Consider the following 25,719-nt stretch of genomic DNA (forward strand, 5'->3'; position numbering starts at 1 on the left):
CGAGTACCAGATGTGCCAGCATTTTAACATACACACCTTGTCCAGTAGGAACTGCACCGAGACCACTAAAGCGACGCACAACCCAACAGCAAGGTACCCCTTTCCTTGGAGCCACCTGAGGCTTAACCCTATCGAGATTTCTTACTTTCATGCCAATCAAAACAAACACAAAACAAGCAAGTGGCCTTTCTCCCCAGACATAGATTCATACACATATCTGAAGGCAGTGAATATTTTAAATCCTTATATAAACAAAGGTTAATGCCATACTTCAGAAAAGATGAAAGCACGCTGTCATTAAGAGCTGTCTTATAGAGTTAGATTGCAGAAAGTGCTTTTAATATTACCCAAATTACCTTCCTCTCTCCAAAATGTTTTTAAATCAGACAGATATAAACAATGAAAATATACTCTGTAATCAAGGTTTGCATAAACTTGTTCTTTTCTAGTGCATATGGAAGTAAATGTTTAAAATGTTGAGCTTTTAAAAGAAATTATTACACTTTTATTGGAAAAATCAGACGTTCTATCACACTTTCCTACAATTAGGAAACCCAAAGAAGTTTCTGCAAATACGCAGCATAATAAAACATGATTGAAGCCAACCAACTGCCTGGATTTAGACTATTAAAAACTCCCGTATTTAAAAACAAAACAAACTGAAAATGAACAAATTCAGTTTCCAAGCAATGTACTCAATTTTGGTAAACCTCTGTGTATCAAACAGCAGCATGTCAACTTGATTAAACTGTAATGCAATATTTTTTAGCATGTGATGTACTGACCAACTCGTGATTTTGGTTACTGCACTTCAAAGGGGGGAAGAAAAAAAAAAAAAGTCCCATGACCAGCTTCAGAAGAGTTATTCAGGGTAAGCAGTGCCTCAGTGCAAAAACGGTATCTTGGATATAGACAGACTCGTTTTGTACAGAAGACTATTCCATGCACCTAAGGGTTGAACAAACTTTTTTTCCTTTTTGTTTCATTTTACAATCCATCACAGCTGAGTCCCAGTTCTTGTTTAGAGCTCCTCATTAAACATGTGTGTAGTAGAAATGTAAAAGAATATGAGGACAAGATAAGGAGCACCTTTGGAGTACTGCCTTCCCCCTTTTTCAGTTATCAAGAGTGGCAGAAAATACAGGCTATTTTGCAAAGAAATAATCTTTTTCCTTCACATATTAAATGACAGCATAAGTAATTTCAGAATTTAATACTTACTCCATCATAGACGGTGGAATAGTACAGCAGTCCTGGATCGCAGTCAGGGGCGACGTGAGATGTGCAGTATATGATGCTTCCACTACTTGCTTGTTACGATTCACAACATCCAAGTAACGGTTAAATTTCTCACGAATTTTTTTTGCCAACTTAAAAAAAATAAGAAGAAAGATTAAAATTAAGCCAGTGTCTCTGTATTACCCCATTCCTTATTAACCAGCTGAAATGGAAAGTAAAAACTGCATATATTAAAGGTAATAGTTGTCTGCTTTGCTTGTTGTACTTCTATTCAGTGGCTTAAGCACTATGAAGTCAAATAATTAATAATATTGGCCCCAGAAAGCAGTCTATACGAAAAGATAAAATACATTTACCGGCTAGCAATGGGTACTCGAACATAGAGTTTTGCATGTATGAAAAGTGAAATTTCCGTTATATCAAACTTCCCTTTTGTTAAGAACTAACACCGGGATGTGACTCTACCTATGCCACTGGCTTACCACTGAAGCTCTCCAATACGATGCTCTCACAAGGCCTGACAAGGACATGATGGAGACTAAAATAAACAGGCCACAAGTCAATCTAAAGAAGCTCTAGAAATGGACACGGAAGGAAAGCCCAAATAATAACTGTCGTGGTTTAGCCCCAGCTGGCAACTAAGCACCACGCAGCCGCTCGCTCACTCCCCACCCCGGTTGGGATGGGGGAGAGAATCGGAAGAGCAAAAGTAAGAAAAAACTCGGGGGTTGAGATAAGAACAGTTTAATAATTGGAACAAAATAACAGTAATAATAACAATGAATTGTAATGAGAAGGAAAACAACAAGAGAGAGAGAGGAACAAAACCCAAGGGAGGGAAAAAAAAAATTATATCACTGCTCATCACCCGCTGACCAATGCCCAGCCAGTCCCCGAGCAGCGACCGCTACCCCCCCAGCCAACTCCCCCCAGTTTATATACTGGGCATGACGTCCTATGGGATGGAATAGCCCTTTGGCCAGTTTGGATCAACTATCCTGGCTGTGCCCCCTCCCAGCTTCTTGTGCACCCTGCAGAGCATGGGGAGCTGAAAAGCCCTTGACCAGTGTAAACACCACTTACCAACAGCCAAAACATCAGTGTGTTATCAATATTATTCTCATACTAAAATACAAAACACAGCACTATACCAGCTACTAGGAAGAAAATTAACTCTATCCCAGCCAAAACCAGGACAGTAATATTACAGAAGACCTCATCTACAGAGAAATCTCTTACTGCTTCAGGAGCAAACAGCCAACGGTACATCTGCCAGTGCACTGACTCTGTTTAAGGGGACAAGCTCAGGATGCAGGCAACCCCAAATACTGCCATGAGTATTTCTCTGTTCGTCAACAGCCTCCTCAGTCAGGTGGATCTGTGCAGGAGTATTTCACAACTCCTTTCATGTGGTTCCCCTCATTGCGATTTGGGCAACATTAGCCATCTCAGTTCTTGCTTTTTTCTTTGTATCCCCTGCTGCTTTCCTGGAGGGCATCACAGGCTCTCAGCTGAGCATCTTCTGGGTGATTTTCTTCATCGATCTAGCAGCTCACTGTGGCTAGTCATAAGCTACAACAGTTTTAACTACAAACTTCAACAACAAAATGAAAAATCTGTAATTGCCATTATATTATAACAAAAGGAAAATAATGACAACTGTCTCGCACAGGATAAATTCTTCCAAGACCCTCTGTTGTCAGAGGTCCCTCTGATGAAGACAGCCACTTATAAACCAGTTCAAGGTTTAGAGGTTACACTATTACTTGTAAGAGCAGATGATCTTATTTCTCTCCTTTCAGAAAGTGAAAACAAACAGACTGCCATCCCTCCCCAGCAATTCTCAGGCCTCTAAAATTAGAGCGCCTAGCTTTAGAAATAGCAAAGTGGGTACTTCAGCCGTTCTCTTCAAATGTTTCTTAAAAAAAAAAAAAAAATCAAATCACCAAATTTTTGCAAACAAATACTTCTGAGCTCTGCATCGGGGCTTGCTGGTGCGCGATTCGAAGGCATGGTCGTGCCCGTGCCTTTTGCAGGCAGAGCCCCGCGCTCTCTCCGTGCCAGGCAGATTCAAAGCAGTCCGAAGGCACACGGTGTTAGCAAGGGTAGAGCCTGCTGGGACCCATCACAGGCCTACCAAAGCTCCTGGGCTGTCGGGTAAGAGCTCGCTTGTGTCTAGTTCATTAGGCACTTCACAATGAGTCTGACTAATGACTTTGCAGGGGAAAATTGGAAGGGAAAATTTGTGGCTGTTATTTGAGGAAACGTGACAAACACACACAGTTACTAGGAAGCATCAGGTTTTACACAAAACATTCACTGAGACTTTTGCTCCTATTTTTTCATGCAAAGTGAGAAATGAATGAAAAGGATCAGGCACGTACAGAATTTGCTCTGGCCCATTCGGTATCCTTTTCACACCAACATATCTATTCCACTTAATCATCCGCCAGACGCATCCTAAATGAAAGAGAATCACCTCTAAGCAAGATACTGCAGTGTTGGATACTCAGAAATATTGCATTTTGCATTTCTGCAAACTTTTTTCAGCGCTGAAGTTAGCTCATTAATTCGTAACACTCATCTCTCCTGCTCCCTGTACGCTCCAAACTCTACAGGGATGATTTAACGGTGCTGCTACATTTGTGTGCCGAGAAACGCAGTCGGTTGTTCCAGACCCCCTGGACTGACAAACGTCTTTCCTAACTATTATTAACAGGACGTTTCATCATGATTTACTTCGTTATGCGAATAACGAGGCCCACACTGATAACAGCACTGCCTTTGCCTCCATTGTTCCCAGCAAATGCTGCAGCTCAATGACAGGTCTCCTAGGAGCACAGGTTTTAATAGGACCTTGCTCAAATGACTTGCAGAATTATACCTAATTAGTTTTGTAGAATGATTTATTGCCAAGGCACCAGAGGACTACTAAAGCTCTCCTCCACGTTAGGCATCCGACACTATTAAATTGCTCCCAGTTGTTAAATAATAAGCTGCTGGGTAGTTCCTTTTCTATTTTCTGGTAAACTTCCTTTTTGTACGACTGCATTCCTCAAACATGTCCTTGAGAAGTGTATTCTTCTGGAGGGTCTCAAACGTACACAAGCCAAATTTCCTAAATCGAAGCATTTAAGTTTCATGGTTACAAAGTTCCTCTCTCAGTTTGGGCAAACGAAATACCTGTGCTTAAGCACTACATGAACCAGACACTTGAACCCATATACTTCTCTTTTCATGATTTCAGGTAGGGAAACCAAGAAAGGAGAGAGCTTAAGTTTGCTGAAAAAAAGGACCATGCGACCACCATTAGCAGTAGCAAAACTAACATGGAGCATCAGAGCAAAAGGACTCTTGTTTGGAATCACTGCTTTTCTCTGATAAATGAATGCTGTACAAGACGAGGTTTCGGTGTTGATGAGTTTTCACCTTCCAGGTTGAACGATAAAAGCACCCCACAGCCTTTGAATTTTACCCTGCTGTGCGGAGTCTGAAGATCTGACAAATCTGTTTTTCAGAAGAGCCTGTAACTCAGAAGCTGATAAAAAGCAAATGCCTAGTACCTAAACTGCATCTCCCGTCGAAAAACCTCTGAACGGCTCAAAGTCATTACGTTATTTTTATTAAATGGGATCCAATATTTCAGTCGGGACAGAGTCAAGTGCATGTCAGCAACAAGGGACCTGAAGCCTCCCAGAGCTACACAGACATCTATTCCCTGCCCATGGACATAAGCACGGTTGGAAGAACTGAGTTTGTCTAATCTGAGGAACCCTAAAAATACTGCCCTCTGAGAGCAAGAGAATACTCCCAACAATCAAAACCACTTTTAAACAGCTAACTCAGAAAAGTCACCAATGGCAAGATGATCCAAAAGCAATTTTCCATTGCAAATGTATTACAATGAATAAACCATGTTAAGAACCTAAGGGTAACACACCAATCAGCTGAAAAATTACTAAAAACAAATGGTTCTAATTCATCAAACCGAGAAGTATAATCCAGATGAAGCCTAACAAAACTAACTTAATTTTTCTTCCATAGTTGGGCTTCACTGGAGCACAAAAATCCACAACAGTGAACAGGCATTCCAGCTCTCAGTGATTAAAACAACAGCAAAAAAAAAATACATACTTCCTAGCTCCTCATCTATGCCTTGCATGCCCATGCATGCATGCACGCTCACATCATTAGCTCAGAAACATTATTCAGTTTGCAAAGTGATGCGCTCAGTTGCTAGAGCCTGTCAGAATAAAAGCTGCAGGCTTAAATCAGCTTCTTATTTTTCTAAATAAAAATCTAAAATCTTTAACCAAAAATTCACTATTTTTTCCAACATATACCCAGCTTTTTTTAGCCTGCCCAGAGCTGAACAGCCGTTGCATACTGACAGATGCAAGACCCACACCACACAGGTTATAAAACCTCAAAGGTACAGAAAGAAAGAGAGAACAAATAATGAAAGGACAGAGCATTGAACTATGAAACCACCCTAACATAATTGTTTAAAACATTTTTAAGACAAAACGGAAAAATTGTGACCCAAATCAGGCAAATAAAAGGGGCAGGTAGCTGACATCCCATGCTCAGGTATACCCCTGGGTAGTTACTGAGTGTGACAGACATGTCCTGCTCCCACAGAAATGCTCAGATTCACCCATTTTAATGGAGACTGAAATACATCTGGATACCTTGAGATTGACATAAAACGCTATTATCCTCGGGTCAATTCTCGAAGCGCTCTTCACCTCATTTTAAAAACAAAGCGGGGGAGAAAAAAGCCTTGCTCGGCGTTCCTCTCATCTTTTTTCAGACTTCTTTATTTTCTCCTTAAAATTAAGGAACCGAGTAACAAGAAATGAGTGCTCTCTCCAAACAATGCAGCCACTAGCTCTATTTTTTTTTATATATTCTTTTTGGCAGCTGGCACGCAGCCATAGCGTTTCAGTTTGCAGACAGGTTGGACGGTAACACCTGTTTCTATTACCGCAGCACCCATGGGTAATGCACTTCAATTGTCACCATCTCCACTGACAACCTTTCATCACAACATCAGTGAGTTTCTCTAATTTTCCCAGAGACATTTTCCTCATTTGCATAGTTCCCTCGAGCTTTTTTTTTTTTTTTTTTTTTTTTTTAAAGCTTCGTTCCCCTCAAAGCTCCACAGCTCTGAAGTCTTCCCTTTTCAGGGAGCACTGAGGGAAAGCAGAGCGCCAAGGTTAGGTTTTATTTCTGGCTCTATCTTGAAAGCCAAGGTATTTTTAATGTTTTCAAGACCGTATATAAAATATGTATCAATGAGGCTGACAGGCATGGATGCCATAACAGACTCACAGCCGGGGATTTAACACTGCCGGGCTCCTCAAAAAGTATTGCTTACGCATTGAAGAGTTTAGTTAGTATTTTTATTTTTAAATCCCCTCTGTGAACCAGAAGAACCTGGAACAAAATTACCTCTCTCCCAACATCCACCAGGCGCTCCTCCCGCTGTATCACACTTAACACTACTGTGCATCCACAGATTCCTATTCTAGAAAATTTTTAACATATTTATTCCTAACCTGCTTGGGTCTTGAAGAAACCACTGCTTCTGTGCAAACCCAGAAGAGCACAGAGATCAGCAGGGACGTGGCTTGAGAAAGGATCATAGAATCGCCACCAGCTTCTTCCCACACCTCTGCTTTAACAGATTCAAACCATTCCTACTCCTCTGGATGACACTGAAAATATACTCTTGAGCATTCAATCAGGATGCAGGAAACTACTTTCCAATGTGCATTTCTTCAAAGAGACCAGCACTCATTTGAGGTTTTCCACTGGCCAGTAACTTTGGCAAGGCTTCCAAAGACTTACTCCAAGGAAGATGTCAAACATGGCGCACAACAAAAACTAGAGAAAGGGCCACAATTCCTGAAAGTCATTCTGGAAATACGTTAACCCAGTACACATCGCCTTTTATCACGAGGCTCACAATTAACTGACATAAAATTCAACGCTGTGCGAGCATATCGCTTTTCATAGCCAGGGAGATGTCGTGCCCAACAGCAAAATCTAGATTTTTCAGCATGCTGATATATTTCCTCTCAAAAGAGTTCAAAAGCTCTTTGCCCAGTCCAAAACCAACCAAACAAAAAATCCAACCTAATCTAAAGCATAGCATGCCGACAGGCCAGCTAGGTCTTACCGCCCTGCACCTCACCGGCCAAGAGGAGAGCGATTACAGCAAGTGCAGAGCTTTCTCTTACCGCTTCTACAAAACCTGAGCGGGCAGAGCAGCACCCAGGGCAGACACGTCAGGACCCTGTTTCTACTATGAACGTTGCTCAGGAGAACAACGTTTGGTTTCTCCGAGGCTGCCGTGCTGCTTTTGCACGAGTCTGGCGCTGGATCGGTGTGACTGCCAAAGCTGTCAGCCGTGGGCACCGACTGCTGACGTGTGACACGGCGAGGCCACAGGACGGCAGCCAAAAGCATCCTTCCTCCCACCACGGGGGAGACGCTTTCTTCTGGTCTGGTGACAGAGGGAGCAAATGCATTCATCTGTCTCGCAGGTACCGGCTTTTGATGGCCCATGTCCTTCACCAGCACAGGCGTTCCTGCAGCAAGCCCGTCCTTCCAGACGGAAGCATAGCTTACTTTCAGAAAGACATCCCATTTTGGTAAAAAATAAGTAAGTAAGAGAAATCAGGTGACGAGGAGTCCTTTCATTAGCACAACTGCAAAGGAGCTCCTTAAACGCACATATCATTAATTGTATTTATAACAAACACATTCTCTGAAGACACAGAGAACATCTTGTGCGTAGCTGGTGTCTGACGTGATGCTGGCCTTAGCAAGGAACACGTAAAGAAGAAAACACAGTAGAGAGAGCTGTGTCCTGTCCCACAGCTTATTAAAAACCCTATAACTAATAGAATACAAATCAACTGGCGAAGAGAAACAAGGAAGAACAAGGACTGGCTATGGCTCTGAATGTAATCCCATCACCTGGCAGCTGGTAACAGAGGAAGCAAAAAAACCCAAAACCAAACCAAGAGAGGTCTGATTCTGAAGTAGGCTTAAAAAGTGGTGCATTATCTAGCAAGTTTCACACGGGCTGTGTGGAAGTCCTCCGGAAACCCAGAACATGACAGCAGCCCAACAGCATAAGGATCCAGTGAAAGAAACCCATAGTAATAACAACACCTGGGATTTTTATTCGCCTTAGGCTACTGCTCCCCATGTGCCACAAAGTCACCAGAGTTTGCAAAGCAGCTATTTGATCTTTAGAGAGAGCTCTCCCAAATTCAGTGAGCGCCTGTGTCCGATTCAGTTTAGCGGGCACAACTTCCATCCTTTACTGTATATTCAGAACAAAAGCTGATGTTGTCTAGAAACGCTACTTCTGTAACAGTCATCAGAGAAGAACCCTTCACAAGCAAACGAACACATGCCCTTCACTCACATGGTGCTATGTATTTAAACGTATCTCAAAAAATGAGAGTCCTGCCAGGGTGAAAAATCCTCAGCAGCTGTATCCCACTTGTGCAAAATTTCTAATTATTCTAACTCCAATGAATAACACACACTTCACTGAACTTGCCCAAGTATGACAGCAAAATCAATGTATGAAATAGTATTTGCCCATCGGGAGTATGAGAGCAATGCAAAGCAAAATTCTGAACTTGGATCTTTCACTTTGTAGTCAGACACAGAAAAAAAAACCCAAATTCAGATAAAAAGTTCTCTAGCAGATTGACAACAAATATGTGTAGGTGTTCTTTGTAGCAAAGTTAAAAAAAGAAAAATAAATGGAAGTTTCACTTTAGATTAGGTAACGTATTATTTGATTTCTGATTTTTTTTAACCATTTGATTTAGAATCATAGAATCATTTCAGTTGGAAAAGACCCTTAAGATCATTGAGTCTTAGCTTTTATAACTCTGAAGTATAAGCATTTCTAAATTAAAAATATATTGTATTGCAAGAAGAATGCTTTGCATTACTCCAAAAGACATTTTTGTGGCAGACACAATTTACCCAATCCCAAATCATTAAAGATTTCAGCTTTCAAGGTGATTATATATATATATATATATATATATATATACACACACACACACACCCCCACACACCATTTCTCAAAAAAACCCCCCACTTTCGGTAACCTGGTTCTGTTAGAAACAAAATTGCATACCTGTAAAAACCAGTGTTTTGCCTCACAATTCTGTTCCTGAACCTCCCAACTAACTTCCTTTGATTTCTCGGTAGCTCCAAGCAGACTTATACAAAACTGATTCTCTAGGTTATTATTGCTGTTTTCATGGATGATAATTATGCTCTGAATGAGCTAGAAGGAAAAGGAATGACAGTCTTCTAAACGCAGGAGTTACATGGAGAGAAGGATACGTTAAACAAGGAAAAACCTAATGACAAAAGGCATATCTCGCTGCTTGTGCATTCACTTATTCTAAATGAAAATCCTCTCTCTGTCCCTGTCCTTCCCAGCCTTCAAAGAGGAGTGAATATTCCCAGGAATATTCCAGCAAGGTGATTTTCAGCTGACATATGCGTAGGTACAGTTGACCATCTCAACAAATTTAATTACTTTATTTGCTACTGCTTCTTTCCCCAGGATGCATGCACAGACAGAAATAGAAGAAATTATTATGAATTTCTCTCTGCAGAGGTGTCGTTGCTGCTGTGCTCCAACTTCTCTGCCAGAGTTCAATGCATCGAGACTTTTCTGCATGAAGCTGGTGAATACGCTCCCGCTCAAGACTGCGTCACCGTCCTCTCTCCTCCTTGGAGCCCAGTTTCATATTCTCTATACTGCAGAAACCAGATGTCTGGCAGGATGCTGAACACATGCTGACTTCCTTGAAAACGGCTAATCTAGATTTTCCCCTAATAAAACTAACCATTTTCCACTTTATTTATATCACTAGTTCACACCACTAAATTTTCATGTTGTATGCAAGTTCTCTGATACTGAAATATGTTACAGGAAAGGAATCCAAGTTATTTTTGGCAATCGCCATCCAATTTTTAATAAGCCATTCAAAGCAAAAAAGGTTTATCTGTTACGTACAATAGTAATTCTGTAACTGTAGACCTTAAAAGTGTAAGCAGTTTAACGTCAAAAGGTAAACCACTCCTTGTGTGGCATGAAGAAAGCCAAGTGTATTAAATAGTTAGGCCTGAAGGCCAACAGCTGTAGTTTTTCACTTTCTAAACAAACTGAAAGTCGTTATTTACACAGTTTGGTATTAAAAAAAAGAAAAACAAAAAACACCAAACACCCCCCACAACAATTCAGTGGTCTGCCAGGAAAAAATCCCAGTTGACATAAAACCTTAATTAATTGCCTTTGGGTATCAGTTGCTAAGAAAATGTTAATGAATTACAAAGCCGGGAATGAGCGACAGGGGATTTAATTTGCTTACATTTGTTTGCATTTGCTCAAGACGATCCCGTTCGATGTACTACTCTTACTCATAAAACTCTGGTTATATTGCTTGTGATTCATTAGGGCTAAAAGACCTGGTTATTAATGAAACAGAAGTGCTCAATTATTCTTCTATCCACTTCACTGTTGAGCTTTTACCCACAGTAATTATGCTTCACCGGGGCCTCATTTTTCTCCTCTGACAGCTCCGAATTCATCACACTACCTACAGTGTTTAGACAGTTATTTATATCTACTTAGAGTGAATACATACATCTGTGGCTGGGAAACAAGCAGTGTCTTTTCCTAAGTGGAGAATCGATAGTCAAGACTTCAAAGAAGTTTTAATCCAGTTTCTTGGTTTCCCAAAACACTTTTGGCTTTCAAAAGCCATCTGATACGTATAATCTAGCCCACATGGCCCTTCCGTGGTGTGCAGACCACCCAGAAATACTTGAGAAAAACGTTACCCTAGCGCGATGTCAAAGCCAGAGAACCCTTCTTTTAAGATGTCGGGATGGTTTCAGATTTAAACTTTTAAACTTGGGCAACAATTACCCTTTCATGGTCCCTTTGCATGCGAGTACCCACCTGTGCATGCCCAGAGGGAAGCCGAAGCCTCCCGAGGGTGGATGGTGGGCTCCAGCATCACGCCGAGCGTGGCACGCGTCTCCTCTCTGCACTGCTGAGCCATCACCGTCCATGCACATCCGATCTTGGGCAGCACATAAACCAACCACCTAGCATCACCAATAGCACAATGCCTTTCCAAGCAGCAAATTTCTTCTACGGGATGATAATTTGGGCATCTTTTTTTTTTTTTTAATTTACAGGATTTCACCAACAAAAAAAAAAGGTATGCCCAAATTGGTAATAGGAACACACATCAGAATTGTATAAATTAATAACAATGATACAAAATGAACTGCTCAAATACACAGCCATATGTACCTGGACCTCCAGGGGAAAAAAGGTAACACTTACATGGAGAACAGGATGTCAGTTCCGTATAACCTCTGTTCCACATAACCTCTTCTTAATTACGTGTTCTCCAATTAGAGGTTTCAAAAAAGAATAATAATTTGGGGGGTTTCTTGGAAGAGAGGAGATTTAAAAAAAAAAAAAATAATTGAAGGGTTCTAATACAACATTAACGGCACATCTGCTGCCCACCATGTCATGACATTCATACTGGTGACTGCGTAACAAAAAAAACCAAAAACACACCAAAAAAAAAAAAAAAAGAAGAAAGCAGAAGCCAAACAAACCCAGGAAAGAATAAGGATAATTATTATGGATATGGAAAGTCTTCTGCACAATTCACTTGAGAAGCAAAGTGGGAAGGGTCGCGTAACAAAGACAGGCGGTGGAATCAAAAACTGAGGAGGGAATGTCCTCCTGCCTTATTTACACCTCCAAAAGATACCAAGAGTATCTTTTTACTCTTGTATTACAGGTGATGATCTCAACTGTGATGACTGAAAATCAGAAATGTATTTCTACAGACAAATTGAATACGTAGGACAGACTCCCACAAAATCATCAAGCTTCAGGAAAAACTTGCATCAAATGTCTTCTAATTAACCAGAGCTAGGAAAAACCTCCTGCAAAGCATAACATCTATTACTAGGGTTGAGACACTATTACCTGCAGGATCAAGCAATCGTTAATACCAGAATTAGTGTAATTTACCAGGATTAATGCGGTGCTCTGGTTTCTTCTGTTGTTTCCCACACCCATCCGTGTCTCACCAAACAAACATCTAACACAGACACATGCAGTACCAAAGGTGAACTTTGTTGTTTTTTTCCTAAACATAAACCTTGCCATTTTTATGATAGCACTTACAGGAGATTCATCTTAAAATTTGTATGATGTCAATCTAACGGTCTAATTTAAATACAAGATCATTAATCACATGCTTTTATATTTATCAAAGTTATCTGTTAGTATAGTATACTAGATAGTATAGTATAGTTACACACTTCAATTTAATGCCAGTATGGGACAAGGCTTCTACACTAAAGACTTGGTTTTTGTTTAACAGAAATACAGTGTTGTTGGAACTTTTCCTGAACCATTCCATTTTCTGCAAATTAATTTAGTTCCTACATTGACCAGAATCCCATCAAAAGCCACCATATTACTTCCCATCAAAAGCCCTGCTCTCCAATGCAAACTCTCCCAAAGTTTAAATAGCGTGTGCAGGGATTCAAAATCCCATTTGATCCAGCTCTGCTTTGACTTTTTCCTTGGGGGAAAAAAAATGTCTGGGAATTTTACTACTTACAGTAAACACAACATAGAGTGTTAATTTGTTTATATTACATGACCAGTTTTAATGCACACGAGCATGCAATGTACTGATATGCTCTTGGAAATCAGCAACAGCAGCTCATGTGCAAATCAGGCTATCTGCATGGCTGGAAAGCAATTCCCTTTTCCCCGGGGAGAGCTCCTCTGAGGCACTTTTGCTTTTACTGAACATTAAAACTGGTTTGATAGGGGTCTAGGAAGGTCAGGTTGCTCGCTGAAGGTTGTGCAACTGAGTCCATGGCTAAACTGGAAGGAAAAGCCGGTTCTTTGTTCAGGCGCCCAGGCTGCCCACGCAGGGGCACGCAGCGGCTGCCTCTTCTACTAAAACTCATCACGTTTAGCACGAAGGTGCAGTTGTGAGCATACAGAACTGATACCTTAATTTCCTAAAGAAGAAAACAATATCTATTTGATCTGTTTTAAAATTGAGCCAAAATTAATTTTCCAAATGTATACATGCATTAAAATGCAAACAGCCTATGTGTTGAGATATATTATCTCAATGTTAAATTGAAGAGTTAAATGTTCAAATGTGTTCCCGTAAGAAAAACCCACACAAAATTACAAAAAACCTCAACCACAACTGTTATGCATAAGGCTGTAGCTGTCCCATATTACACAAAGCAATTGATACCATTTCCACATTCATAAACAACATTAGTGTTTCTGCCTTGAATTAAAACAATTTTAAAAGAGACACTTCTAACATGAAAACCAGTCAATTAACATGAGATACTACACGAGGGCCCTGGCTCTGCCTCTGCCCTTTTGTTTCTAAGGGAAGAACCCACACAAAGCAGATGGAAAGCCTTTTCATGGCAATGCAAAACTCTCAAATGCATGATCAGCCCATGTAACAATAAATGGAATAAAATATAAATGGAGATGGGTTATCTGATGTGCTTGACCCTAGGAAAGCGGCCACAATAAATCCAGACAAACTGGCATTTCTAAGTTGCCTCTGCCTTTGTAATGCTGCCAGCGGGCAGCAGGAGGTGGGAAGGGGCTTTCGGACTCACCTGTTGGACTTCGCTTTCTCCGTTCGATATTTTCTCTGTGTACACAAAGGAGTTGAATATCCTCTGCAAGAAAAATCAGAAAGGATGCGTAAGAGGCCTTTTGTCATAAATATCACATTAAAGCAGCTCCAAAAGGCGCATGGGTGAGGAAGTCTGTGTCAGAAAAGGACCGTTTCACCTGGGGAGTCTATTGCCAGGGAATCACGGCTCCGTATACCTGTTTCTGGATCTGCGTGAAGGGGCTGGTTTTGGTTTTGAAGGCAAACATGTAACAGGTTTTTTTCAAAACATCTGTTAATTTACTAAACTCACATAAGGTGCTAAAAAAAATATTTCGCATTTGAAAGCTACTGCCCGCGCAAACTGTGACTATTCTCTAGTGCTAAACATTTAACCCAACGTAACTATTTTTAAAAGTACTTGTTGTTTCCAACTAACACACAAGAGGCTGTGAGCCGAATTTAGACATATTTGGTATCTGGAAAAGAAAAAAAATGACACCCACTTTTGAACACAACCAAATTGGGCTCACTAACAGCAAAAAAAAGGATGTATCAGAAGACAGACGTGAGAGAGCTGTGCCCTCCCCTGGGAAAGCTTCCCGTCTGCTCCTGGAGGGACTTGAGTCCCTCCATGCGCTGTGCCTCCGCAGGAGAGTGCCGCACTGCCATCACCATTTACTTAGAGTGGTTACATCGAGGAAAAAACACTCAGCACCTTGTTAATATTCTGCTTCCAGACTGAAAAATAAGGTTGGAAGGATTTTGGGTTACCCCAACAGCATTCCTGAAAAGTTTGCCTGATACACTTAAGTTTCTCTTTCAAGATTTCTCATTTCGAAGGGCAGCTTTCCCCGCAGGGACAGTGGGGCCATCCCCACTCAAAAACCTACAAATGTCCTAAAATATTCCTTTGCTATCTGTCTTAATAGCAATATGTGGTAGCTGCATAATGCAGTGGAGTTTTGAGAGACCGGTATCATGCAAAACAAGAATAGTGTTGGTTATTCATTAGCAATAAACATAATAGTAATACGTTGAAGTTATTTAGGTCATTATACATTGGAAAACAGGAAAAAAAATGCCCATTGCTTTATGAAGGATCTTCTAACTTTCTCCTGTCCTCCTGCTCAGGTGCATGCCAATCCCTGCAAGCTTGGGGGTAACCAAAGGGCAGGGAGTGTCTGCAGGTTTCATAAGAAAAGAAGTGGCCAGTTCCCCACCATATATCAAACATCCTCTACGAAAGCAGGATATCCAATAAAGAAGCTGAAATAATTTTCCAAGCAGATCCTTATTAAAATGCTGACACTCCCTTACAAACATGGGTGTTTGCAACCAGAAACACACTATGCACTTTTCACAAAAACGCAGCCCAAACCCAAGAGATGCTGTTAGTGCCTGCCACCGAAACTACTGCACGGGGAGCCCGTCTGAGTCGGCAAGGAGCTGTGCTGGCTCCTCCACGGGAGCGGGTGGCCCAAGAGGGCATTTTAACATTGCACCCTGTGCAACATTTACTGGAGCTTCTGCGCATCGTAGAGACTGAGACTACTGGGAAATACATCTCAGGACTTCAAATATACCACAAATCAGTGATATAAGCAGAAAGAACATGGAGGGTGAACTCCTTCCTAGATTGTGGAGGAGGCATAAAAAATAAAAAAAGTAAGTAAACAGGATTTTTCTCTACCAGCCTCAAGGGAAGCTAGGATTTCACTGACAGAGTGAATTCCATGGCTATCAGTGTTAGGTCAAACACATGACAATACATCAGCAAGAACATCTGTAGGCACGGCCACATCTGGTGAAGGACAATGATTCATAAAGACCCTGTTGGGTCCCTCCCTTGACACGATAGTTGTGAAATTACTAAGACTCATGTTTACAGCAACACAATAAGCCAGAGTCAGCTCTCCAAATTATTAGCAATAACAACTGCAATTACTAAAGAAGTCTAAATTTCATCCAGATCCAGTGTAATCATTGGTCTGCGACACCAAGAATTTTCTTGATGCAGGTTTAGCTGATTTCCTCCTAGTAAGGCTATATGCAGCTACAACTGGCAAAACCAGCCTGGAAGACCTTTTGGTGTGCTCCGCTCCACTTAAGATCATCACTTTCCCTTATCCCTCTCCCTCCTGAGGACTTCAGGAATTTCAGAAATTTGAACTCTTAATTCTAAAGAAGCATTTGGAAGGGCAGCAATAAATCTCCTTGGTTTACAAGCCTCAGGGAGCCAAGAAGCAGGGGGGGGAAGGAAAAAAAAAAAAAAAAAAGGCATCTACTCTTAAAATCTTAAAAGCCGCCTGTACATTGAGACTTCCTCTTCTTCCAGACCTTTGTTTAAAGTTCTGCTTGGGTACTTTAACTACAAACATGTTGGCTTTCCTCCCCCCCCCGAGATGAAAAGATAATTTAAACATCAGAAGAAAATACATTAAAGCATGTCATTTTGATGCAAAATGTTTTAAATGAATTGAATTTTTCTCTCCACGCAGCGTTTAGTCTCCAGACATCAAAAGGAGCAAGAAGGAAATAGACTGTCAGCTACCGAGAATGGAGCTTTCTGTCCTTAACACAAAGCTGACCCCTTCCTCCACCCCTTCAACACGTAGCCATGTTTATGAACTTTTGAAATAATGCCAGAGAATATTATACGTGGTTATGTAAGAGTCACAGTGCCAGCAGGGATTTATTTGGCCACTGGGCTAGGTTTTTAACCTATTTTTTGCTTGATTTATAATTTAACCACGTTCTTGAATACATTATGGTGTCTTCCAGTTTTTTAATTAAAAGCTCTGTGCATGTCGGAGAGCAGGTAGCAGGAGCCTATTAGTCAAACTGCCATCACAGACAGTGAGGCTAAACCAACAGTAAAAACTAAATAAGGATGGAGAAACCACCTAGGAAAACGCGAGCCATCGCACACCAGGCTCCCTGAGGCTACGTGTTAACTGCTCGGCCCCTACCTGGGTACAGTCCCATTACTCGAGATATCTGCTCCCTATTCAAGAACTCCTATGCAGAATTTCACTCTAAGCCAAAACCATCTCCCTGTTGTATTTAAGCTAATTTCACTAACTTAAAAAGCAATCTAACTTTAAGTAGAAAAACAGAGCTAAGTGGCAACCTCCAAATAAGGTTAAGGGAACTTCACAGACCAAGAATAAATCAGCTCCACAAACTTACTAAGGTAGTCTAAATACTTAGGAGAACTTGCCCATCACAGTTTACGCAGCGCATTAGCATCTGTACCTTATTCTTCCCACCCCTCATTGTTTAATTGAATCTGCTTAGCAGATGGCAGCAGCCTAAATTCACTCCAACAGGAACAATTACATACGTGTTTAATGAGATGCTCGTCTGGGATTATTTGCCATAACCCATCACCACTCACTCTCACAACGCACAAAGGCTGCAACCGCTGCGCTGTTCGGCCTCCAGCCTCTCCTCCCGCAGAGCTGGTGCTCCACCAGACACGGAGCTGTCCACCGCTCCCCACGCCTCCTCATCACGTAAGCCCTGAAACACCATTTCATTTTATTTTTCTCTGTTTGCCCCCCTCTTTTTGCTATCATCAGCAATTTTATTATGATTTTATAATATTCAGGTTCTTGCTGAACATCGGTCAACTATGTGAAAAAGATTCATTTTCTCGGGAATTCTCGAATTCCTTTAAACCTGACATCTTTAAAAGACAACAGCTTTGTTCTTGTGGCACATGGCAGTGGGCAAAACTTCATGCTCTACGCTATCTGCTACTTATCGTAGGTACTGGGCTGAGAACAGTTGCTTCACAGTCGTGCTCCAACCCTGCACGTGCTGCAACACACCTTTACACAGTGCAACTACTCCAACGGCTTGGTTTCATCAAGCAGACTTCTGCAAAGGTCTTCAATTTAAAAAAAATCATTGGAAACAAAAGCAACTTCTGTTTTTCAAGCCAAACTCCAAATTCAATTTCAAGATTTCGTTCAGAAAACAGCATTTTGTGCTGCCACGGCTTACCCAGCACGGCAAGCAAACTTTGCTTCATTCACTTCAGCTCTTTCCGCCACACAGCATCAGTTTTCAAACACAACATTCAGAAGTAAACAAAATGGAAAACTTTTTCAAAACTTATGAGTTTTGAAGCATCTGCATTTTCCATACTTTGTTCCAAGAGTAAACTTCAGAAATAACATTAATTCCAGATTTAGCCAGGTCTAAATTAGAAAGTCAGCAAAAGTGTCATTTTCTTTTCAAATTACTTAAACATTTGAGATGCTCAGAGAGAAATAACACTTGGCTGGCTGGCTGTATCTATCACCTGCTGCTTTACACTCACATTTAAACTCCGTGGGGCAGGCAGGGGCTGAGCACAAAGCCCTGCGCTGTCCCTGGGGCCCCCGCGCCTCGGGCAACACCTGAATCCTGCAGCACGATGCTCGGCACATCACTCATGCTCTTAATCCTCCCCTTCCCTTATTGAACACGGCGCTCACGTTTAGCTACACAAACAGAAGCCTAGAAAGAGAACATCGTGGTATCTGCAGGGACCACTGCAGATTTCTGGCGATCTGTGACAGCTCCGAGACACGCAGACGTCAGGAGAGCCAAGCGACGTGTCCCTGTGAGCCTGCAGAGGATGCCCACAGCCTGGATGGAGCCCTAAGAAAGCTGGGGTTTGTTTTACAAATACACATTTTCAACACAGAGATTCTTGCTTTCCTAAGCTTCTTAATTACCTGTCTGGGTCAAAGTACTTGCAACTTCCTAGAAAATATTCTTCTGTGGTATCTAGACACATCCTTCAATGACTTTAACTGCAACCAAGTGCTTCTCGGTGCCACCAGCCTGCCTCACTTTTAGCTTTGAACAACAGGACAAATATTTGAGAAGCGAGATAAATTGAGAAGCGATGAGAGGATCCAAGGGCAGGGGTCCTCAGGGCGGGGACGGGGAAGATTTGGGCCACCGCCGTCTAATGCCTCCCACAAGTGGGGTCTGACAGTGATGAATGGGCACAGCACCCAAACCCGCATCTCCGGGTAGGATGGAGTCAGGTTTCCCACCAAGCCAGAGATAAGGGGGGGTAGCTCGGGTTTAGCTTAGTGGTGTGCCGAAACAAGGCTTAGGAGACTTTTATTCATAATTTGAAACTGAAGGCAGCTCAGTTTTAAACCTGGGAGATGACTCTAAACCAAGCTTAGCATAAAAAGTAAAATATTAACTGACTTGTTCGCTCAGTTCCTTGAGATTAAACTAAACTCAGCGGCAATGCACCGCAGTGAGAAAATAACTTCAAAAGCCCCCAGTTTGACTGTCAGCACTGCATCAAAATAAACAAAAAAAGCCACCACCCCCAAACCTCCAAGGTCCCCAACCAACTACAAGTGCCAACTGCTCCGCAGAGCAGTCAACCATTTGCACATCACTTTATTTGCTAGACGAGATACGAATCCACCGCCCTACCGACAAAAATAACATTTTTAGAGACAAAGAGAATCAGGAAAAACAAATACAGGATTAGTAAAATATCCACTGAGCTGTAAATATATTGAAGCTGCTGCAGCAGCTATACTGCAAGGCTTTAAAAAGAAAAAACCCCACAACTTTCAGCCGATTTAGGATGTAGACTGCTGTTACCTGTCATATTTGGGTAATGACAGGATGAAAAAACTCAACAATATTGAAAAAGTATACAAGCCAGCAGTAACAAAAGGTACATGTGTCAAATATACGCAGCATTAGCTCAGCAGGGCTGCAATACTTTCTAAACTTCAAGCAGCAACCAACCAGGGTCTGTTTCTTATTTTAAAGGTTAATGTTTTAAAAAGTGGTGAGCAAACAAATATATAACAAATCCTTTTTCTGATGAAACTCGCCGAGTGAGATTGTTTTGAGGGAAACCTGTGGCTTCTGTCTGGAGTTTATTTTCGCAGTGTCTGAAGCCATATCCCCTTATGTTTTGTTACCATTTTCTGAAACCGAGAAACATTAAATAGTGGGTTCCCATGAGATCAAGGACATGCTTCGTGTTTTTCTCTAAGAATGTACAATATACATATTAGAAACTAAAGTAAACTGGAGGAAAACATAGCAAAAGGCAAACCCGGTCGGATGAGAGCAACGATGGCAGCAGCAACCCTGCTCAGCCCAGGGACAGACGCAGCAGCTACATCTCTAGAAGGAACATCCCAACATCACACTGCAAATTACTTTCTCTTTCTGTGGGTTTCAGAAAAGAACAAGTTTTTGGGAAGGATTTAACTAATGTTTTTTTCATTACATTATTTGTTAAACAGCAACAGATATCTTTATCAGACAAGTAAACAAAGAGAAATGCGACCCAGAGCTCACAAGCTCCGCGTCGGTGCTTTCGTGGGGGTCAGAGCAGGCACCACGAGCAGTATCTTCAATTGAAAAATGAGGAAATGCAAAGACTGATACAGCGTGTGGCTCCGGCCCAGTTCATCTCCTACTGTCGACATTTTGCTCAGAGAAGCTCTATATGTCACTAATGGGCAAAGCTGGTCTGTGCTCAGTTATCTGTGTTGCTGGAGTATTGTTAAACCTCATCATCATTTGAAAGACTCCTTTGGCAGCTTCATTTAAATGATTTTGCTTATTTACATCTAAAATTTACACAAGATCACTTGGAATGAGAAGGAATTTGTGGGAAAAAAAAAATCAATTGTGAGAAAAAGCTGAGACTATCAGACATCGGTTTTCCATAAGCAAAGTGAACACAGAACCTCCTGCACTCGAGACGCAAGCGTACGTGCGTTTGCAGATGTGTATCTCCATGTGCTCACACACACACCTTCATGGGTGCGTACACTCCCCAATATCTGAGAAGGTTTTAAGCAGGAAAACATCATCTCTCTTCCCAATTTTTATCTTAATGAAGATTGCTTACCAATTTGCTATTTAGGAATCAAACTACCATTATCTTCTGCCACATGCTGAGTTGGCCCATTGCATCTCTGCTCCCCGATCTGTGGCCAGCACTGGAGCAAAACGTTTTGTGCAACACAGAGGACAACAGAAGAACTGGTATTCAGGTTTGATCTTAATTTCGATCGTAGAAGGCATCACAGTTAGCATTTATAATTTATCTATCACTAGCCTGTGAGAGGTAAAAGCCTTTGGGATTGTTTCAAGAGTCGTATTCAGCAGGGGAGATGCTAAGTAGGTACGACACTGCTTGGAAAGAGTCAAAGTGGAGCACAATTCTTATAAATGTGTTTCCTTGGAAAACTTCAGGCATTTGCAAGGAGAGAAAACTATGGAAAACTGAGTAACTGCCAAGAATGCAATCAAGAACCGGCAGATTTTTTGTCTTCTTTTTCAAGGGACCAGAGAAGAGGGAGGAAAAAAGAGTGAGAGGGGAAAATACCCTAAGAAAATTAGTTCCACATGTTAAAAAGGTTATTCATTTAGCCAATGTAACTTGACTAAGGTTATACTCATGACAATGTATATGGCAGGATTTCAGAAAAAGGAAAGTCATGCTACCCAACCTTAAAACATAAAGCAGATGGTCTTCTCAATAGGATTGGATTTTTTCTCCCTACGCTTATTCCTCATTCCAGCCTCTAGGATGTGAAACTTAAAATATTTGTATGGGTTTTTTCAGGTTGAGAACTTTGATTACTGGACATTTTTCAGCTCACTGCATTTTGTTGGTTGTCTTCCCTTTAAAGAGAACATAAATCTGAGCATTTGAGCAAAACTGACCTGAAACTTTATTCTATTGGGAGAGCTCTGGGTTTCATTTTTCAGGTTTGTTTTCAAACTCATGTCAAAAGGACTAACTAAAAATGGGGAAACATTTAAGCAGCAAACCAATACATGCAAATAGATGCAATCCTATAGGCAAAAGAGCTTGATATCATTTTAGTATAATTACTGTGCTTGTCCAATTTGGTCATGAATTCAATACACAGCAAGTATGCAGAAGAAAAATGTTTCAATTTATGTAACCTTCCAGCCAGGATTTTACAGCAAAGTAAAAAAACCAACCAAACAAACAAAAAAAACCACCACCAAGGGGACATACAGACACACCTAGAGCACATGATTTTTGTTTCTTGATTTGTTTAATATAATCAAGGCAGAAGCTGTTGGGTTGCGTTTGCAGAAATGCTGCCGCACAGGAACACTGAGCTGGAGTGAGGTATTAAAGAGATCTACTTGAATCAGAAAAAAAAAATCCAAGAATGACAAGCTTAAACATAGGAATTTATAGATCATAAATCACGACACTGAACTTCTGTGCATAAAATGAATGGGCTGATGCTAACGTAATTACAGAACTGTTTTCTTTAAATGTCCAAGAGTATCATTTTTCAGGATCTCGCAGCAGGAACCATCAACACACACACGATAAATACCATGATAACAGCCTTCCCCTGCAACTGCTGATGCAGCGCTTCTTAACAATAACTGTCTAATATTGCCTGCACTCAGAAAGACACAAAAGTTTAAAATTTTAAACACACACCGCAGCCAGTTCTCAGCTGTTTCCACGCAAGGCACCAACACTTTTTTCGAGAGAAAAACAACAGATGAGTAACAACCTGAAAGAGACTGTCTGTACATACATACCTTCCTGTATGAGTCAGTGTCTGTAATAAAAAGTACAGGAGTACTCTCACATGATAATATTATTTGTATTAATAAGTACAATAGTTTTAAGGTCACCTGTTTACATACCTCATTTGCATTGTTTTTCTTTGATATGATCCGCACCCTTCCTTTTTCGAGCGGAAGGGAGCGGGAGCAATTCTTCACACTCCTAAATTCTTAGGAAGTTTAATTTCTCAATTAAATTTTAAAAGATGCTAAAAAATTAACTCAAGAAGATAAAGCCTTTGCATCAATTAGTATCTTAATCATTCTCTCCAACCTGGATGTAAAGTTATTTGAAAATAACTGTTACATTTCAAATAGACTCAGGGCTTAAAATTGACTTAAGCTTGACCCCCTCACACTGCCCGCGCAGAGGTGAGTTCAGGCACACCAGCTCTCGGGTGCAAGACCTCACCAAACCCGATGAAGCACTTTGAGACCTGCACACCCGACGAAGGCGGGTGGCCCGGAGCAGCGATGCCTGCAGAGGGTGATACCTCCGGCTGCTGAGCTGGACGAGTTAACTCATTTCCCCATTTTCGCACGGCTGGTTTTGGCACGCCGGCTTATATAGGTGCTGTGGCTAGAAGATCGAGCTCTTGACGGAGATTTACAGGACGGCATATATATGAAAAAAATCTTCCAGTTTAAGGCCAGAATATTTTATGGGTTACAAAGAAAAAATTGCTGCACATACTGGGGCTATATCCCACCTGCAGACGTAGCCTCCCAAAACACTTCTCAGACCAAACCTGGTTTCTGCAGTGGCTGTGGGAGCCAAAGGAGTACAGAAGGGGAAAGGATCTGCATTTGCCTACAAACAGTAAGTGGAAACGGCATCCAGGGCAGCAGCAGCCGGAGCGCATGTGCGGGAACAGGCTCTCAGCAGCACGTGTTACACGTGCAAAGCTCTCCCTACGCCTGCACACTCGCGTGCCGGGGAACGCCGTGTGCTCCTGGAAGAGCTGCCCAGGGGCTTGTGGAGTCCCATCCTCGGAGGTACCCAAACCCAATGGGACAGGTGCCCCAGCCGAGCAGGGCACAAGGACCTCAGAAGGTCCTGTCCCACCTCAGCCACTCTCTGATTCTCTGGGGACACGGTGGCAGTCCTAGAGCTGTGACCCCCCCCACTAAAACCATGGGTCAATCACCAGATCTTTACAAAAGCAGAGAAGAGTTGGTTTAATTTGCACTCTTTCTGACCTTGAAATTTGAAATCCCCTGGTACTCTGGGTGAGCTTTAGGAAACAACATTTCACTTTACTTAGCTGCTAATGAAAAGAGAATTACCCATCAACCAGCACTGGAAATAGGATATTTCTCCTCTTGCTTCCAAAACAGGGGTGGAATGAACTCAGGAAGCAAGCACACTAACAGACTAAATTATCTGACAACTTCTCCCCCTTATGTTTTGTGAGCCAGACGACCACCTGACACCATCAACAAGATTAAACAGACCTACAACAGAAGCAAACGCTTTATCCTGGACCCCCAAAAATAACATACAGGTGCAAAGTAGCAAAGAATCGCTAGGTCAGTAAAGCAAAAATGATGATCTCTAGAAGAAACTGCTAAACCACTTTTCCAGGTGAATTGCTAGTGCTCATCCAAGGTCGGCGATAACCCCCACGCTCTGCAGGACATCGGCCAGAGGAGCGGAGCTGGCCCACGGCATCCAGCAACCCACCTTCAGCTGGCTCCTGCTGAACGGAGGTCCATTAGTCTCTAGGACTATTTTTCCCTCGTTCTTTCATAGAGCTGTGGTCCAGCATGAGTCACCCCTCCGTGAAACAAAACCTCACAGGAACGCTCAATGGGAGCTGGCCGATTAACTGTTCTTCCTCGTGCTTAACTTGTTATCTCGGGACACAGAAGGAGGTAGAGCAACCCACAGAAAACAAATGTAATCTTCTGGAAAGAGCAGAGCTATTAGATGTTATCGGTTATTAAAAAAAACCCACAAAACAATTGAGACTAAGGAGAGGCTCATGAATTGAATTCCTACAGCACTTCAAAGCAATTTGTGCATGAATGCAAGCATTTATTCTTCTAATTAAAAAAGAAAAAAACAAAGCAAAATAGCAAGACATCATTTACATGAAAGAGGGGGGAGTAAAAAGAAAAAAAAAAACAAACCACCAAACCAAAACTCAAACAAAACTTCCAGTGTTAATCAAGAGCAGAGCAGACTCCAACCCAGAAAAGGGAGAGAAAGCTCCAGATTTAATGAGGAAAGGCGCTGAAGAAGAGCAAAACTCGCCTCAGCATTTTCTGTAGCACTCCTGCCAAGCCATCCCATGAGAATTTCTACATCCAGCCTTTGGGAGCAAAAAAATTATCAGATGTTTTGCAAAGAAGAGTCCTTTATCTCGCACCCTCATTGTTTTACAAACTGAAGAGGCTGCAAGCCAAGAGTGGGGCCGCAGGGTCCTTGACCGCTGATCCCACAAGATGGGACAGTTCCACCAAGGCAGCTGCTGAGACGGGAGAGGGCTTGGGCCAGAGGGACCTGCCGCTGACCGAGGTGTGCTTGGCACCAAGCGAAAGAGCTTTTCCAGATTTCACTTTAGTGGTTTTGCTTTGTTTTTACAAAGAAAGTCATCAGAGAGAGAGAGAGAGAGAGAGATGGCGCTCTGGCATACCTCCCTTTTCCACGTCTATACCAGGTCTCCCCAACAGAGACAACCTGCGTATCACCTATATGTCCGTTCCTCCATATGAAGAACACTAGACAGTTCGAGTTCGCTTAAAATTAGCGGCGTTCAGGCAGGGGCTATTCAGGTATGCACAATTATTTCAGTTAAACAGAGTCCATGATTTGACATTTCAGTACAAATTTTTGTAGATACTATATTGGTCTCCGAAACTGCCTGACAAATGTTGTCATTATTCAGGGAGTCCTTTAACCAGGGCTTCAAAACATAAAAACAACCTCAGCTCTGCTTGTTTCTCTTGCCACAACAGCAACTTTAGCATAAATCATACTTGAAGAAAAGAAGACTAAGTAGTATAAAAGGCTTATGAAGAAATCAGAACACAAAACAGAATTTCTAGTCTGCTGCTCTAATTATTTGAATATTGGCAAACCAGTATTTATAAT

The 25,719-nt window shown here is 41.7% G+C and overlaps 1 protein-coding gene across 1 annotated transcript in view; it reads right to left on the reverse strand.

The window, feature by feature from the left end:
- Window positions 1-25,719, reverse strand: part of CACHD1 (cache domain containing 1) — a 113,118-nt gene that overhangs the window by 59,045 nt on the left and 28,354 nt on the right. The window contains exons 2-3 of the mRNA XM_072868266.1: window positions 14,002-14,064; window positions 1,222-1,370 (exon numbers count right to left, since the gene is read on the reverse strand). Of these exons, the coding sequence (XP_072724367.1) occupies window positions 1,222-1,370; window positions 14,002-14,064 (212 nt within the window). The remainder of the gene's footprint in view (window positions 1-1,221; window positions 1,371-14,001; window positions 14,065-25,719) is intronic.

Source organism: Ciconia boyciana, chromosome 7 (genome assembly GCF_034638445.1).
Source record: "Ciconia boyciana chromosome 7, ASM3463844v1, whole genome shotgun sequence".
Classification (NCBI taxonomy): domain Eukaryota; kingdom Metazoa; phylum Chordata; class Aves; order Ciconiiformes; family Ciconiidae; genus Ciconia; species Ciconia boyciana.